The sequence below is a fragment of the Colletotrichum karsti genome (genome assembly GCF_011947395.1).
Source record: "Colletotrichum karsti strain CkLH20 chromosome Unknown Scaffold41, whole genome shotgun sequence".
Taxonomy (NCBI): domain Eukaryota; kingdom Fungi; phylum Ascomycota; class Sordariomycetes; order Glomerellales; family Glomerellaceae; genus Colletotrichum; species Colletotrichum karsti.
In genome coordinates this window covers 227273-241656 of record NW_024065941.1, presented here as the reverse complement: position 1 = coordinate 241656, position 14384 = coordinate 227273, and the positions used below count along the sequence as shown (strand labels likewise).

The 14384-nt window shown below is 55.6% G+C and overlaps 7 protein-coding genes across 7 annotated transcripts; 5 read left to right on the top strand and 2 right to left on the bottom strand.

Moving 5' to 3' along the window:
• Window positions 1-409: 409 nt before the first annotated feature.
• CkaCkLH20_10564 (duf1687 domain containing protein) lies at window positions 410-1294 on the bottom strand (the record flags this gene model as incomplete). Its single annotated transcript, XM_038893278.1, has 4 exons — window positions 410-502; window positions 596-928; window positions 988-1124; window positions 1228-1294. The coding sequence occupies 4 exons, from the start codon at window positions 1292-1294 to the stop codon at window positions 410-412; spliced, it is 630 nt and encodes a 209-aa protein (XP_038741393.1).
• Window positions 1295-2058: 764 nt separating this feature from the next.
• On the top strand, window positions 2059-2559 carry CkaCkLH20_10563 (uncharacterized protein; the record flags this gene model as incomplete). The annotated part of the gene is made up of 4 exons (XM_038893277.1): window positions 2059-2194; window positions 2250-2290; window positions 2341-2412; window positions 2461-2559. 4 exons carry the CDS (start codon window positions 2059-2061, stop codon window positions 2557-2559), a joined length of 348 nt encoding a protein of 115 aa, XP_038741392.1.
• Window positions 2560-3484: 925 nt separating this feature from the next.
• On the top strand, window positions 3485-4038 carry CkaCkLH20_10562 (ribosomal protein L14; the record flags this gene model as incomplete). Its single annotated transcript, XM_038893276.1, has 2 exons — window positions 3485-3613; window positions 3724-4038. 2 exons carry the CDS (start codon window positions 3485-3487, stop codon window positions 4036-4038), a joined length of 444 nt encoding a protein of 147 aa, XP_038741391.1.
• Window positions 4039-5024: 986 nt separating this feature from the next.
• CkaCkLH20_10561 (uncharacterized protein) lies at window positions 5025-7102 on the top strand (the record flags this gene model as incomplete). Its single annotated transcript, XM_038893275.1, has 6 exons — window positions 5025-5264; window positions 5340-5398; window positions 5468-5750; window positions 6487-6882; window positions 6936-7022; window positions 7073-7102. 6 exons carry the CDS (start codon window positions 5025-5027, stop codon window positions 7100-7102), a joined length of 1095 nt encoding a protein of 364 aa, XP_038741390.1.
• Window positions 7103-7715: 613 nt separating this feature from the next.
• CkaCkLH20_10560 (uncharacterized protein) lies at window positions 7716-8717 on the top strand (the record flags this gene model as incomplete). The annotated part of the gene is made up of 1 exon (XM_038893274.1): window positions 7716-8717. One exon carries the CDS (start codon window positions 7716-7718, stop codon window positions 8715-8717), a length of 1002 nt encoding a protein of 333 aa, XP_038741389.1.
• Window positions 8718-10286: 1569 nt separating this feature from the next.
• CkaCkLH20_10559 (uncharacterized protein) lies at window positions 10287-11035 on the top strand (the record flags this gene model as incomplete). The annotated part of the gene is made up of 2 exons (XM_038893273.1): window positions 10287-10534; window positions 10621-11035. 2 exons carry the CDS (start codon window positions 10287-10289, stop codon window positions 11033-11035), a joined length of 663 nt encoding a protein of 220 aa, XP_038741388.1.
• A 1137-nt stretch (window positions 11036-12172) lies between these two features.
• Window positions 12173-14157, bottom strand: CkaCkLH20_10558 (sugar transporter; the record flags this gene model as incomplete). Its single annotated transcript, XM_038893272.1, has 7 exons — window positions 12173-12556; window positions 12619-12875; window positions 12928-13065; window positions 13116-13393; window positions 13447-13573; window positions 13629-14020; window positions 14078-14157. The coding sequence occupies 7 exons, from the start codon at window positions 14155-14157 to the stop codon at window positions 12173-12175; spliced, it is 1656 nt and encodes a 551-aa protein (XP_038741387.1).
• Between the last annotated feature and the right edge of the window lie 227 nt (window positions 14158-14384).

Genomic DNA, 14384 nt, shown 5'->3' with positions numbered 1-14384 from the left:
GTGGACATGCGCAGGTCTCAGGCCTGCTGAGTTGATTGAGATCCTCAGATGGCCTTGCAGACCAGTTGAAGAGTTGAAGACTGCCTACGTATGAGTTTGGCAGTGAGTATGCATCGAAAACATCTGGAGAAACTCAAGATGACATTAGTGGCAGCTCCAACAGCGAGGCAAAGTTCTTTGCTGTTTGAAGCTGGGGCCTTCCATCTAGGTTATTACAGGTTGAAAGCAATTGACGTACGAAAGGCGCCAACACAATTGCATCCATCACCACAAGAGAAAGCAGCAGAGGATGTTAAGAGAAGAGCTATGTTCATCAATCAACCAGTCTGCTAGATGCAAGGAGGTTGCGGTAGTTCATTATACAGGGGTAATAAAGGACGCTGCCTGGGAATCAAAGAGCAGTTGTCTCTCAGCTCTTGCTCTCGTTCAGGGCGTTGAGCATCTTAAGGATCTCAGATTCGTTGTCGCCAGCGACTGCCTTGCCATTGTTCCAATCGACGATCTGCATGTCTCAATCAGCTTAGGTCAGGCACATACAAACAAGGCACCGTCTAGAAAGCAAAGAAGACGCCAGACAAAGTGAACGGGTGCGTACCACAGGTCGTTGGAAGTTCTCGGCGCTCTGCTGGAACTTCTTCAGGGCCTCCTGCTCGGTTGAGGCGCCCTTGATGATGGACGACACCCTGCTCTTTCCGACGTACTCCAGGATGGTCTTGACCTGGTCGGCGGTGGGGTTGTCCTCGGTGATGTTCAGCTCGAACTCGGCGCGGGACTTCTTGGGGTTCGTCTGGACGCTGTGGTCGCTGGCCTGGTCCTCGGTCGCGCCGGCGGTGGCATTGGCGGAGACCTGCTTGAGGATGTTGGCGGCCCTCACGGAGGCGGGCGAGCTCGCCTTGTGGAAGAGGGTGACGATGTCGAGAGTCTTGTGCTGGGTGGGGGGTCAGCTTCTGGCGACGAGACCAATCAATCGTGGGATGTTCTCCTTACAAAGCGGAACATCTTGGCGGGGTAATTAGGGTGTTGGGTGGTGGTGGTGTGTTTTGCTTGAGGCGAGCTGTTGCTGTTTGCTCTGAGCTGCGTGCAGAACGATGCGATGAAGTCGGCAGTGGAGCTCCTGGAGCTCCCTGTGAGTTACGTCATCCCGGCCGGCCGCTTCACTCTACGGTAGACGCCAATGCCGAATTGACGCAGAGGCGGGGCTTCACAGCTGTCGCGGGTCGCGCTTACCCCTGGAGCTGCAAGCTTGGTGGCCGATGCGCCTGGCACGATCAGGTACGCATTCCAGCTTCATCATTGCCCCTCATCATGGGTCTAGAGCTGATTGCACCGGAAGATCAGCATACTTGGGCATTGACGATGGTACCTGGATTTTTTTTTTTTTTCAGGAGACCGATAGCGCTGCTGCATGACAGCTGCTCTACTTTTGTGAATAAGTTGTAGATGTCTGTTGGAAAAAACGAAGTCCTATGCGAAGAAATCGACCCAGCGCTCCCAAAGTAGTTGGACGCCGCGGCCAGTTCAAGCTTTTCAAATCTTTGCTCTCATTCGCCGCGATTCTACAGGGGTACTTCCATGTGTCTGAAGCACGCGATGAACCGAGCAAATCTGACTTCGATAACGACCAGGTTCAGCACCGTCGATAGGGCTGACAATCACCGGCGAGGATTACGGCTGCAATCTCAATTCTCAACCATTCTTTCCTTCTAGGTGCATCGCCGATTTTCCATGTGGTTTGGGCAGGAACAGATGGCCGTCAAGGCTTTTTGCGGAGAAGATGACCATTGTATGACGTAGGGGGGAGCTTCGCGTTTGTCTGAGCTGAGAATCGGCGCTGAAGACGTCATGACGTGCCTTAGATGCAGATGAAGTAAGTGGTGGGGTGTCTGAGCAGGCAGGAGCACCTCACCAGGCATTCATATAGAAAGAAAGAAGCCTTCGATTACTTCCTCGGACTTGCAACCTCACCCGAACACTTCATCTTTTCCATCACGAACACACAACCGTCACAAGACCATCTACTACCTACTACCTACACTTCTCCGCACCAAATCCATCATAATGTCCGGAACTTCCAGCGTTGGTCAGAGCGGCGTCTACGAGGCCGGCGACCAGAGAAACTACAAGGACGAGGAGGTCAACAACGCCGAGCGCTTCCATGAGGGTACTGAACACTCGCACTTGGCTACCGACTCCAGTACGTTTTTGTTCCAGGTCTGACACATCATTGACGGTGACTGACGTTCGCGCAGAGGACGAGAGATCCATCGCCAACAGACTTGCCGCTGAAGAGGTACGTGCACCGATCACCGGCCGCAATGGTCTCAACTCACACGATTGCAGAAGAAAGACAAGGAGGGCGACGAGGAAGAGTCCGAAGAGGTCCGCCTGGGCAAGTTGGACCCCACACTTCCCGTAAGTTAGAACTCCGAAAACGCGATGGGACTTGACTAAGTAGAGTAGGCGAAGATGCACGGCAACAAGCCCTCAAGGGGCGCAAAGATCGACGCGCAGATTCAGGCAGAGGAGGAGGCCGAGCTTGAGCGGAAGGGCAAGGCTTGAGTGAAAGCAATGGTTGCGTTTGGCGTTGGAAGGTAGCAAAAGACATGAGCTTATGCCAACGATATCACAATTCGTGCAGACGCACTGCAGTGTTACATGTGCATGGGAGATGACGATGGTGATCACGAAGAAATGTGCAGCGAGCAGGACGAGTGTGGAAAAAGGTTTTTATTTAATCTCGACAAACTACTGAAGAGGGACATCTGATGCAAAGTCAGCAAACTGTTCCTCGGAGAAGTCCAGTAACAAGTTGAGTGCAAAAGTGGGAGGTCAGAATATGTAAGAAATTGAATATCATGTATTCAAACGATTTAGCCACTCCGGCGAAAGAGGGCCATCGAGTGAGATCAATCGCAAATTATACTCATCATTCCAATGGGAGTGTGCTTGCAAAGAAGTATATCGACATACCTTTTGTGACGCGGTTGCATCGCGTTGTTTTGTTTCCAGATGTGATTCAGCTCGAAGCTGCTGCAGAGTTGAGAGAGAAAAGAAGAAGTTCGTCGCGACTTTTGAAGCTGATAAAAATTGCTTCCGTCGGTGGGGTGCGGCAGGAACGAGAAACCTGCCTGACCGCCCGCCTAAGCCACATTTGGCCGGGTGATTGTCGGCTCGGCAAAACCACACCACCGACCGAGCTCGAGCCACCACTGGACCCGACTCCAACGCTGTTCGATAATAATAGGTTAGGGCTCGAATTTGACTCCCACACGCAAAACTGAAAAATTGCGACGCCGAGCGGAACCGTCTTCAGGATTACACCACTAACCATAGCAGCACATCTTTGACGTCTGGTAAGTTGACGCGACCGCCCCTCCCTTCCCCCCAGACAAGAGACAAGACTTTCCACACTTTTCGACTTCTCGATCGCATCCGAACTTCTTCTCTGACACCGCATTTCCGAACATCTAGACCGACCAGCAAAATGGGTGACGCTACCATCGAGGGTTCCAAGTGGCGACTGGTCGAGGTCGGCCGCGTTGTCCTTATCCAGGGCAACGGCCCCTACGCCGGCCGCCTCGCGACTATTGTCGAGATCATCGACCACAAGCGCGTACGTTGAGAATCCCTCCCCCCTTTTACGCGACGAAAAGACACCGATCTCGAATTCGCTTGTTTCTCGGAGGAAGACACGGAAAGTTAACATGATGTCCGCGCATACAGGCTCTGGTCGACGGTCCCTCCTCAGACGCTCAGCTCGCCGTCCCCCGCCAACCCATCTCTCTCTCCAACGCCCTCCTCTCCTCGCTCGTCGTTGAGAACCTGCCCCGCGGCGCCCGCACCAGCACCGTCAAGAAGTTCTGGGAGAAGTCCGAGATCGACAAGAAGTGGAAGGAGACCAACTGGTTCAAGCGCAGCACCCAGATCGAGCGGAGAAAGAACCTCACCGACTTCGACCGCTTCAAGGTCCTGCGCCTCAAGAAGCAGCGCCGCTTCGAGCAGCGCAAGGAGCTCGCCAAGGTCAAGGCCGCCGCGTAAACTGGAAAACAATTCACACGACACACAACCTTGCGATTGGGGAATTTCGGTCGGAAAGGGAGGGTTGACTTTGAAGATTACGGGGCTGGCTTAGAGCGTGACAGCATGGGAAATCCGGTTTGGTCTGCATCACCATAGCAGCATTGGGTTGCTGCACATCTCTTTTGCTCCGTAACTGGAAGGGCTGTATGTCACATTCGTCACAATCGTGATGACCGGCGTCAAACACGGAAATTCAGAGACACACAAAAATGAATTCATGGCACAATCAAGATCAAACAAATAGACTGGTTGGCATGTGATGGGGACACGGAGTAAAAGTTGTTTTTTCGAGACGTCTGTACATCATCATGGCATTTTGACGTGTGCCGCATCCGCGGACGTAATTCCCACCAAAACAGTATCAAACTCAGTGTCCAACATCCGTGTCCACGTCCACGTTCCTTGCCGTCTGTCAGCCTCGCAGAACTGAATGCCCAGAACTGAATGCCCAGAACCAGAATGTCATCCGGGCACAGTGGCCCTGCAGTGCACCTCAGCCCGATTGCGCATCTGGGGAACCTGCCTGGATGGGGGCTCTTCCAATGTCTGCTTACGTAACCCCGCTCCAGTCAGCGGTGCAGAGGGTGCTCGGCTAACCCTAGATTTTCGCTGCGATGTTTCCTACAAACCACAAAGCCACCGAACAATTCCCCCCACGTCGAGTCCAAGATCCCTCGTTCCGAACTTTGGTGAGTCTTGCCGTCCCTCTGTCGAATTTTCCGTCAAAATCTCGTCCGACCGACTCGCGATCGTCGCGCACAAATTCTGTGCGCAAGAAGCTGCGACGCCCAATTTCCCTCCCGCACACAGCTCGCTCGCCAATTCGAGCTTCCCCGTTTGCGCGCGATCCTAGCTCCCACCACCACCACCACCACCAACGCCACGGAAAAAAACCCAGCACAACCCCGCAGCTAACATTCGTCCTTTTTTCCGCAGTCGACAAAATGGCCAACCCCCGCGTTGAAGAGCTTCCCGATGACGAGACCAAGAAGGTCACCATCGAGGAGCACGAGGACGAGAGCTCCGACTCCGAGGTCGAGGGTGAGGATGCCGAGGGCCTTCCCTCCGGCTCCACCGCCGTCATCCACTCCCGTAACGAGAAGAAGGCCCGCAAGGCTCTCGAGAAGCTGCACCTGACGAGAGTGCAGGGCATCACCCGCGTCACCCTGCGCCGCCCGAAGAACGTGAGTCGAGATGTTGAGAAGAGGGGAGGAGGGGGGTTTTTGGAGGGGTAACAAGGCTGACCCACGTCGATACAGATCCTCTTCGTCATCAACAGCCCTGAGGTCTACAAGTCCCCCAACAGCAACACCTACATGTAAGAGACGCCAGCCGAGACCGGTGGGAGGAGAAGGGAGAAGACCCCGAGCTAACTCGCGACCAACAGCGTCTTCGGTGAGGCCAAGATCGAGGACCTCAACGCCACTGCCCAGCAGGCCGCCGCTCAGCAGCTCGCCGCTGCTGGTGGTGAGCACGACCACGCCGGCCACAGCCACGCTGAGCCCAGCAAGGCCGCCGACGCCGACGCCAAGAAGGAGGAGGAGGAGGATGACGGCGAGGAGGTCGACGCCGAGGGCATTGAGGACAAGGACATCGAGCTCGTCATGACCCAGGCCAGCGTTAGCCGGAAGAAGGCCATCAAGGCCCTGAAGGAGAACGACAACGACATCGTCAACTCCATTATGGCATTGAGTATTTAGCGACATCCATTGCGGGTGAAAAAGATATCTCCTTCTCGAGTTCTCGACGCGACAAAGCACACTTCACAAAAAGGACGGATGTGGGTTGGCATGTACAATTCCCAGGGAGTTGGACTCCGAAAAAGTCTCGTGCGCAATGAGAGGTCATGATAATTGACGAACTGTCCGATCTCTGCTGCCATTTGCTGTGATGTAGTGCAAGGTGAACAAATCCGTCATACGCTGTTTCCGCCGAATTGAAGCCATATCTGAATAATGACAAAAATTTTCTTGCATCAAGCTTCAAGCTCAACTTTACCCCTCGATCGCGTCAATTGGGCTCAGACCCGAATTCGCAGACGGAAGCTCTGCCCCACCATCATCCGTTCGTTCCCGCCCGCCCAACCAGCCGTCACAACCGACGAAGGTCACGTGATATAAAGCGTGACCCAGTTCATCCCGGCTCTTTCTCTGCCTCTCCGGTCGGCAAAGTCAATCAAGCATTCTCACGACGACCGCAAATCCCCTCTCCACTGCCCCCGAATCCTCAACCACATCCTCCAAAATGGCCGCAGTACGTATCTCCCATCGATCCCGACCTGCCTCAAGCCGCCGATTGATGCAATTCCGTCCACCGAGCCCCAATTGAGTCGCGCACCCGAGCCTCCTCCCTTGTCCCGACCCTCGGCAACGAAACCCTGAGCTAATTTCTATCCCCAACCCGCAGCGAAGCGCAGCTCTCAAGCTCGACTGGGCCAAGGTCACCACCTCGCTCGGCCTGCGCGGCCAGACCGTCGCCTCCCTCCAGGCCTTCAAGAAGCGCAACGAGGACGCCCGCCGCAAGGTCCAGACCCTCTCCGAGCTCCCCACGACCGTCGACTTCGCCCACTACCGCTCCGTCCTCAAGAACCAGGCCGTCGTCGACGAGATCGAGAAGCGCTTCTCTGCCTTCAAGCCCGCCACCTACGACGTCTCCCGCCAGATCAAGGCCATCGAGGCCTTCGAGGTCGAGGCCATCAAGAACGCCGAGGCCACCAAGGACAAGGTCGACCTCGAGCTCAAGGACCTCCAGAAGACCCTGACCAACATCGAGACCGCCCGCCCCTTCGAGGACCTCACCGTCGTATGTTGTCCCGAGCAAGGATCGAGACGAGGGGATGCTGATGACCATGACAGGACGAGGTTGCCGCCGCCGAGCCCTCCATCGACGAGAAGACCTCCCAGCTCGTTTCCAAGGGTCGCTGGACCGTGCCGGGATACAAGGTACGATCTACCCACCACGCCGCAGTTGACGGAGCTAACAACCTCTGCAGGAGAAGTTCGGCGATCTTTCCGTGCTATAGACGCGTTCGCCCCTCGATTCCCTTTGTGTACTCTAGCATTGTAGATAGGCGATCGGTCCTGGGGGACGGAATCAACCCACCGGACACTAATATCGACCTGCTGTATTACGTTGTCTTCTGCGCCGCATGATGCTATTGCCGCCGTAGTTGCCACATTTTTCCATTTCGACCTTTGTCGTTGCGGTTGAGGTTTTCCGGTTCGGAGTTTGCAGCTGTTCGCTCGGCGGTAATGCGTAGCACCAAGGTCCGAAACCGAGCTGCTTTGAGAGGTTTGTCTTCGAATTCGCCCGTCAATGGAGAGTCTCGGAAATCAGTCACGAGCATGTCTGCGGTATTCTGACGTGTATTTGACTTCTGTCGCGAAGAGCATCTTGAGACTGAACTTCACACCCGGCATCCCGGCACTACTGCCGGATAAACGGGATCGCGCCGCGACATCAACACCCCGGATTCGCCGACTTTCTCCACCCGCGACGAGGACCATGCTAACTCTTTAAGCGCCCATCCCTTTATCGTCTCGTGCAAGTGGTGTTGTTTCGATTTCTGTATCTCACCAATACCAGAAGTACACAAACCTTCCACGTGTTGGCGACTCACAATCTCTCCCCGCAAGATGGATACCCTCAATCACCTCATCCTCAGAGAAGCTCCCCCTCTAGACCCGGCATGGCTCCAGCACGAGGAAAAGGCAAACCTCAAAGCCCCAAAGAAGGTCTACGCTTCACCCCTCGACCGCCAACCCGTCTACGCGGAAGAATGCCGGCGCTTGAACGCCAGCATGCTCGCCCCCGGCGCGCCATACCACCACCTCTCCCACATCTGCACGCAACACCTCAATGCCACATCGACCATGGACCAGTCCCCCATCCCCGTCCTCCGATTCCACGACCCTGCCCTGGAGAACGAGCAAGTCGCCGTAGTATACTTCCACGGTGGCGGCCTCACCGTCGGCGAAGCGGACAGCGAGGAGCTCTGCTGCAGACGAATCGCAGCTGCAATCCCTGGCGCAGCTGTGTACTCCGTCGGATACAGACTCATGCCGGCGCATCCGGCCTCGACCTGCGTCCAAGACGCGATGGACGCCTTCTCGTTCGTTAGACGTCTGCGCCCCGGTAAGACCCTGCTCGTCGGATCTTCAAGCGGCGGACAACTGGCCGCGACGGTATCCCAGCTCGCGCCCCCCGGAAGCTTCGACGGCGTCGTGCTCCGGTGCCCCGTGACCTCCGACGGGGGCAGCTCGCTGGACTTCGTCCCGTCCGGGCTATGCCACGCGTATACCTCGGCGACCCCGTCCTTCGAGACAACCTTACTGGGTATATTTCGCAGGGCCGTGCCGAGGGACGGGTTGGCCTCGTTGCCGTTAGAAACCGAAGTCGAGGCGGTCAGGAGCTTGGGGATGCCGAGGGTCTGGGTGCAGGTTTGCAGCAACGACGTGCTGTACTCTGACGGGGTTTGCTATGCCATGCTGCTGAGGGAGGCCGGGGTCGAGGTCGGGGTTGAGGTTTTGAGGGGGTGGCCGCATACGTTTTGGCTGAAGGCGCCGGGGCTGGAGGGGGCGAGGGAGGCGGAGGACGGGATGGTTCGGGGGTTGAAGTGGGTTTTGGGGGATGTGTAGGTGTTTTGTGTTGTTCTCGGGCGATGCGTGGAGTATTGTGTGCTTGTTGTGGTAATTGAGGCTCTTTGAGGTCGTTCTTGAACTTTAGGCTTTGTGGGACTCGAAAGCTGTGATTGTGGACATGAGGCAAAGTGTCCATATTATATAATTCCCAAATTTTACTCAACAAAAGTTGGCAGCAAATCAGCTCATATGATGAAACAAATTCTTCAAATTGGTCGCTCTTGGATTTCGCCATGTTGTGATGTATCAGAAAGTGGGGCTCCAGCCTCGTCGTTGTCATGAGTTCGCCTCCCTACCTTACTCATCATGGTGTTCTTTGTCTGACTGTTCCATAGCGACAATAAACCTCTGTGTATCTTGTCTTTTTGATGTGACATCGCCAGTTTCCAAGGTTTTGATCGTAGGTTTTCGGATTTCGCGGGATCATGCTGCTGCTTGGTGTGGTGAGGTTGGCTCTCGGAGCAGACCAGTCCAAAACTTTCGAGCATGCGAAGGCGTCGTATTACGTATCTCTTACATCTTACGTATGTAAGGTTTCTCAGATGATTTGAGTCCGTTTTATCAAGGCAGAAATTATTGATAACCATGATGTTTCGCATCTTTCACATAATTCAGAAGACGAATTAAAAGGCGAGAAAAAAGCGAAGACAACGGAAATACTTCAAAACCGACGAAATATTTGCTCGAGATTACTCTAGATGAAAGTCTCTAGCACTCGTAACCGCAAAAAGGCGTACCACATCAGGACTTAAGTGCTTCTGGGACGTACCTCGAAGCCGCTTCCACCGGTACTCCTGTCAGAACTTCCGGGGAGAAGACTCCTCGAGTATCCTTTCTGCTGTTTGCAATCAAAGATGCTTACTCGACGATAGAGGCACACGACCGAGATCTCTTTCTTTGTGGGCGAAGTAGAAGCGCGCCTCGAGGTGAGATGGTAGCTGGGCCGTCGTTTGGATCATCTGCCGTTTGTATCAACGAGCTCCGAACCTTGCGCGACTCGTAGCAGAGGCGCGTGTCGTGATGTTTTATGAAGAGAATCACGATGACATATAGCAAAAGTTCGACGTCAATGTATTCTTCCAGTGCATATCCCCGGGTCCAAATATGGGTCGAGACCATGGCTCTTCTGCCTCTACCACACTTTACAAGGTGAAATTTCCAAGAACATTTGATAATAACAATCATGAATTCCGACGAGATCAATTTGGCCAGAAGTTGCCAGCAATCGATTCCCACAGTAGAATTCTGGGGTAGGTTTTGGTTGATCTTATCTTCTGCGTCCTTGTGTACTTCACCTCACTTACACGCAAACCCAACCCATCACAGAGCGTCAACCACCAGAAGAAACCGTATACGCGGCTTGCGCCTTCCTCTCAATCCCCATTCAAGTCGCGCCTTCCCTTACACTCTGATCCACGCTGCACAAGAACCGAATCTCGCTCTATTTATTCACCTTGCCCTTCTCCCCCAATCACCACACCAACCACGGGTATTCCTCCCCACCCAACACCCACGAACCATCCCCGACCAAACACTCACTAAATCACCATCACGAACACCGACAAAATGCCCGGCGACGCCCGCAGGAAGGGAGGATCCTACTCCACCAACCCCGCCACGATGCGCACCCGCGCCTACCAGGCCAACCTCACCCCGGAGAAGGCCGCCGAGCGCAAGAAGAAGTTCGCAGAGTACCGCTCCCTCCGCGACGTGTGCATCCGCGTCTCCAAGTCGGACGCTTACAAGGATGTGACCACGCGCGACGGCAAGCTCAAGCTGCTGAGCGAGGGCTGTCAACGGTTGATGGCTGATCGGTTCGTCCTTCTTCCTTCATGATCACTACCGATTGTGGTCAAGTATGTCATGCGCGAGAAACAAATCTAACAATCACAAATCACAGCATCGCTACCCGGAAACCCACCTGCGGCACCGACATCGACGAATTCGTCACGCGTTTCCACGACGGCCGCTGGCTGAAGAAGCACAAAGCCGTCACATCCTCCGCCGCGAAGCAGGAAGAGTCCGCAGAGGAGGCGGGCGGCTCCTCCGCCGAAACCGCCCAGAAGAACAAGATCATGGACCTCGCCGACATCGAGATCACTGTCGCGGAGCACCACGACGCCGTCGCGGACCTGGTCGCCAACGAGGCCGAGATCGCGGCCCAGCTCAACGCCGTCAGCGAGCAGGTGCTCCACGTCAGCGAGGTCGCGGCGATCCAGCAGGACCGTGTGGAGGTCGTTGAGGAGCGGGCGCAGAGAGACCGTGAGGGTTTGGAGTCTATGCTTGTGGTGCTCGCCGAGTTTGAGGACGTTTAGGGGATGGTTTTGGGACGGGAGGTGATGTGCGAGGACGGGTGAAGATGGCGCCGTTGCGGCTTTCTTTGGTTGATCTGGGGGGATAGAGGAGTTCTAGGGAGCTTGGTGCAGTGTACGATGTCTTGCGGAGAATTGGGATGAGATGAATGGAAGTCTATCATAGAGAACGCCGCGAATGCATAGACTTTGCTATTTCATCCTTAAGGATTTCCATTGAGAAGTGCAACTGACTTGAGTGACGTCAAATCCATGACATCAATCGACTGTGATACAACCCCTCCACCACATCTCTCAACATCTCCTCCTCTTCCTTCTGCCAAGCCGCAACGTGTAGCTGAACAGCGAGACAAACGGAACGAAGTCAGATTAAAGCCGCGCCGAGCCGGGGGCCCACGGCACCGGAGCTGCAACCCTTCCCCACAAAGCCGGGACCCCCATGCAGCAACTCCGCAGCTAACCACCACCAAGAAAAAATGTCCGCAATTTCTTTTCGCGCACGACTCACCCATAAAAAAAAATCGACGGAAATCCCTCACAGCCCGCAGCATAAGCATCTCCCGGCCCAGAAGACGTCAAGGATTCAAAAAGAGACCAACTGCGCCGATGGTTTAGTGGTAAAATTCTCCGTTGCCATCACGCAGCGTCGGGGAGCCGGGGGTTCGATTCCCCCTCGGCGCAATCTTTTGTTTCCTTTGATTACGGACAGTTGGTTTGATTGTTTTTGTTCTCGGTGGGATGTGTGGTAATGAGCGTTTGTTTTGTATGTCTTTTCTTTGTTTCTTGGAGGCATCCTTTGAAGCTTGTTTATTGTGTTATGAGCCTGCTTATCTGGGTGTTTACGATGGACGTCGGTTTGGCTGCTGTCATGGAGCGAATCGACTGGTTACCCTGCAGACTGGGATGAAGTTCTAATGGAGTTGTACACTCGAGTCGGCAAGACATTTGTCGAGGATCTCTTGACTGAAACGAAGGTGTCACAACTGGCCCAACGCAGCACTCAACCACGATCTCCGAAGAGAAAACGAACTGCCTGATCAAGTAAGAAAAATGCATTCAGGTATCATAATCTAAAACCATCGCTCATGAACATCATCATATCATACACCTCCCCACCAACAAAACACACCATCACACCACTCACACCCCCGACGTCCTCTCCTTGTGCTCCCCAAACGCCATCTCCTCGTCCGACTCCCCCTTCTTCGCGCGGTCCGACACGCCCCGCTTGCGGAGCACGTCCTCGACCTCGCCGGGGACGAGGCCGCTGTTGCGCTTGGCGATCTGGTCCTCCTCTTGGGCGACGTACTTGAGGGGCCGCTTGGAGGAGGTGGCGTCCGGGTTGCGGAAGACGAGGAGCTCGTCGTTCTCGGCGAAGAAGCGGTCGATGTCCTCGAGGGTGCGGTCGGCCGTCTCCGGGTAGAAGAGGTAGACGATGGGCACGAAGGAGAAGTTGAAGACGGTCCAGATGATGTAGAATTTCCAGCCGAGGGAGCTGATGCCGGGCGGGGTGATCTCGACGACCTTTTGGTGGGTGTTAGCGATATTGCGGCGGCGGGGTGAACGAGAGGGGGAGGGGGACGAACCATGAAGTTGACGATCCAGTTGGTCGCGGTTCCGAGGGCGGCGCCCTTTGTACGCATGGACAAGCTGTTGATCTCGGTCGGGTAGAGCCAGGGGACCCCCTGCCAGCCGATACCGAAGAAGACGTAGTACAGGAAGAAGAAGGCGATGGAGGCCTTGGCCCACTGGGACTGCGTCTCGGGGGCGAGGCCGGGGAACTCGGTGTAGCGGATGCAGATCGTGATGACGAGGTAGCAGACGAATTGTCCGGCGGCGGCGTCTATTCTTCGTTAGTTTGTTTTGGGGGGTGGTTTCGAGAGGTCAGGGCTTACACATCATCATCTTTCGACGTCCCCATCTTTCGACGTTCGGGATACCGATCAAGCTGAAGAGGAAGTAGCTCACGGAGTTGCAGGCCGCGAGTAATCTGGCGGTTCTGTTATCCAGACCGACGGACTGAATGAGGACGGCTATGAAGATGTTAGCTGCAACCTTCATACCACGAGGCGAGAAAACTCACTTGGGAGGTAGTAAGAAGTGACGTTGATACCGCTGAGCTGCTGTCCAGCCTGCGTACCGATACCGAGAAGCAGTCGGCGGATGGTACCGGTGGCCCCGGCCTTGGAGGTCTTGCCGCGGAGGAGGTCGGACCACGGCACGGCGTTCTCGTTCTCGTAGTTGACGGCCCACTGGATCTCCTTGGACTGCGTCTGGACGTAGGCGTCGTCCACCGGGCGGTCCTCGAGGTCCGCGAGGATCTGCTCGGCCTCGGCGACGCGGCCTTTGGCGATGAGCCAGCTGGGAGGTCGTTAGTCCGGCGCGGAGTCAGGGGGAGTGGGGGATGTACGTACCGTGGGGACTCGGGGAGCCACGGGACGGTGGCGAAGAGGACGAAGATGAAGATGAACTGGAAGCCGAGGGGGAAGCGCCACGAGATGGAGCCGCCGAGGTATGAGAACCCGAAAGTGACCCAGTTACCTGCGCTCCCGTCAGCACCGATCCTCACGAGAACAACGTCCAAACAGCGACTTACTCAGTGAAAACCCGAAGATGTTCATGACCAACTCGATGACGATCAACTTGCCTCGCCAGCTCGCCTGGCTGGTCTCGCCCTGCCAGACGGGCGCGGTCGAGGTGTTGATTCCGTTTCCGATGCCGGCGATCACGCGCCCGACGAACATCTGCGGGAGCCCGAAGGCGGCGGTCTGGAGGACGGCGCCGATGGACATGATGATGGTGCCGACGAGGACGGTGTTCTTGCGCCCGAGGCGCTCGCCGATCCAGATGGTCGAGATGGCGCCGAGGAAGCAGCCGATGTCGTAGATGGCCGTCACCGTGCTCTGGAGCTTGTCGTTGCCGACTATGCCCATGGTCTCGAGGAAGTCGTCGGTCACGATCACGCCGCCGAAGACGCCCTGGTCGTAGCTGGCGTTTGGTTAGAGTTTGATGGGATGAGATGGTCGGGGGGTGGTTCATGCGTACCCGAATAGTGTCATGTCCGTCGCGCAGGCGATGGTCACCCAGAAGGTGAGCCATCCGCCCTTGAGGCCGAAGTAGCCCATGATGGAAAGCGAGAAGCGGCGGTGATGGTTTGAGGAGGTTGAAGATGGAGTTGGAGGGAGGGGGCCGTGAGTCGGTGAGTTCGATGCGTCTCAAGGTACCAGATGTCAAAAGGCCCTGACTAGACCAAAGCCGTGAATCTGGAGAAGCAGTGCGGCGTCACACGGATCTATATAGCCAAGAGATCTGCCTCGCCTCGTCTGTCAGCTAACCCGCTCGGCGCCATCGC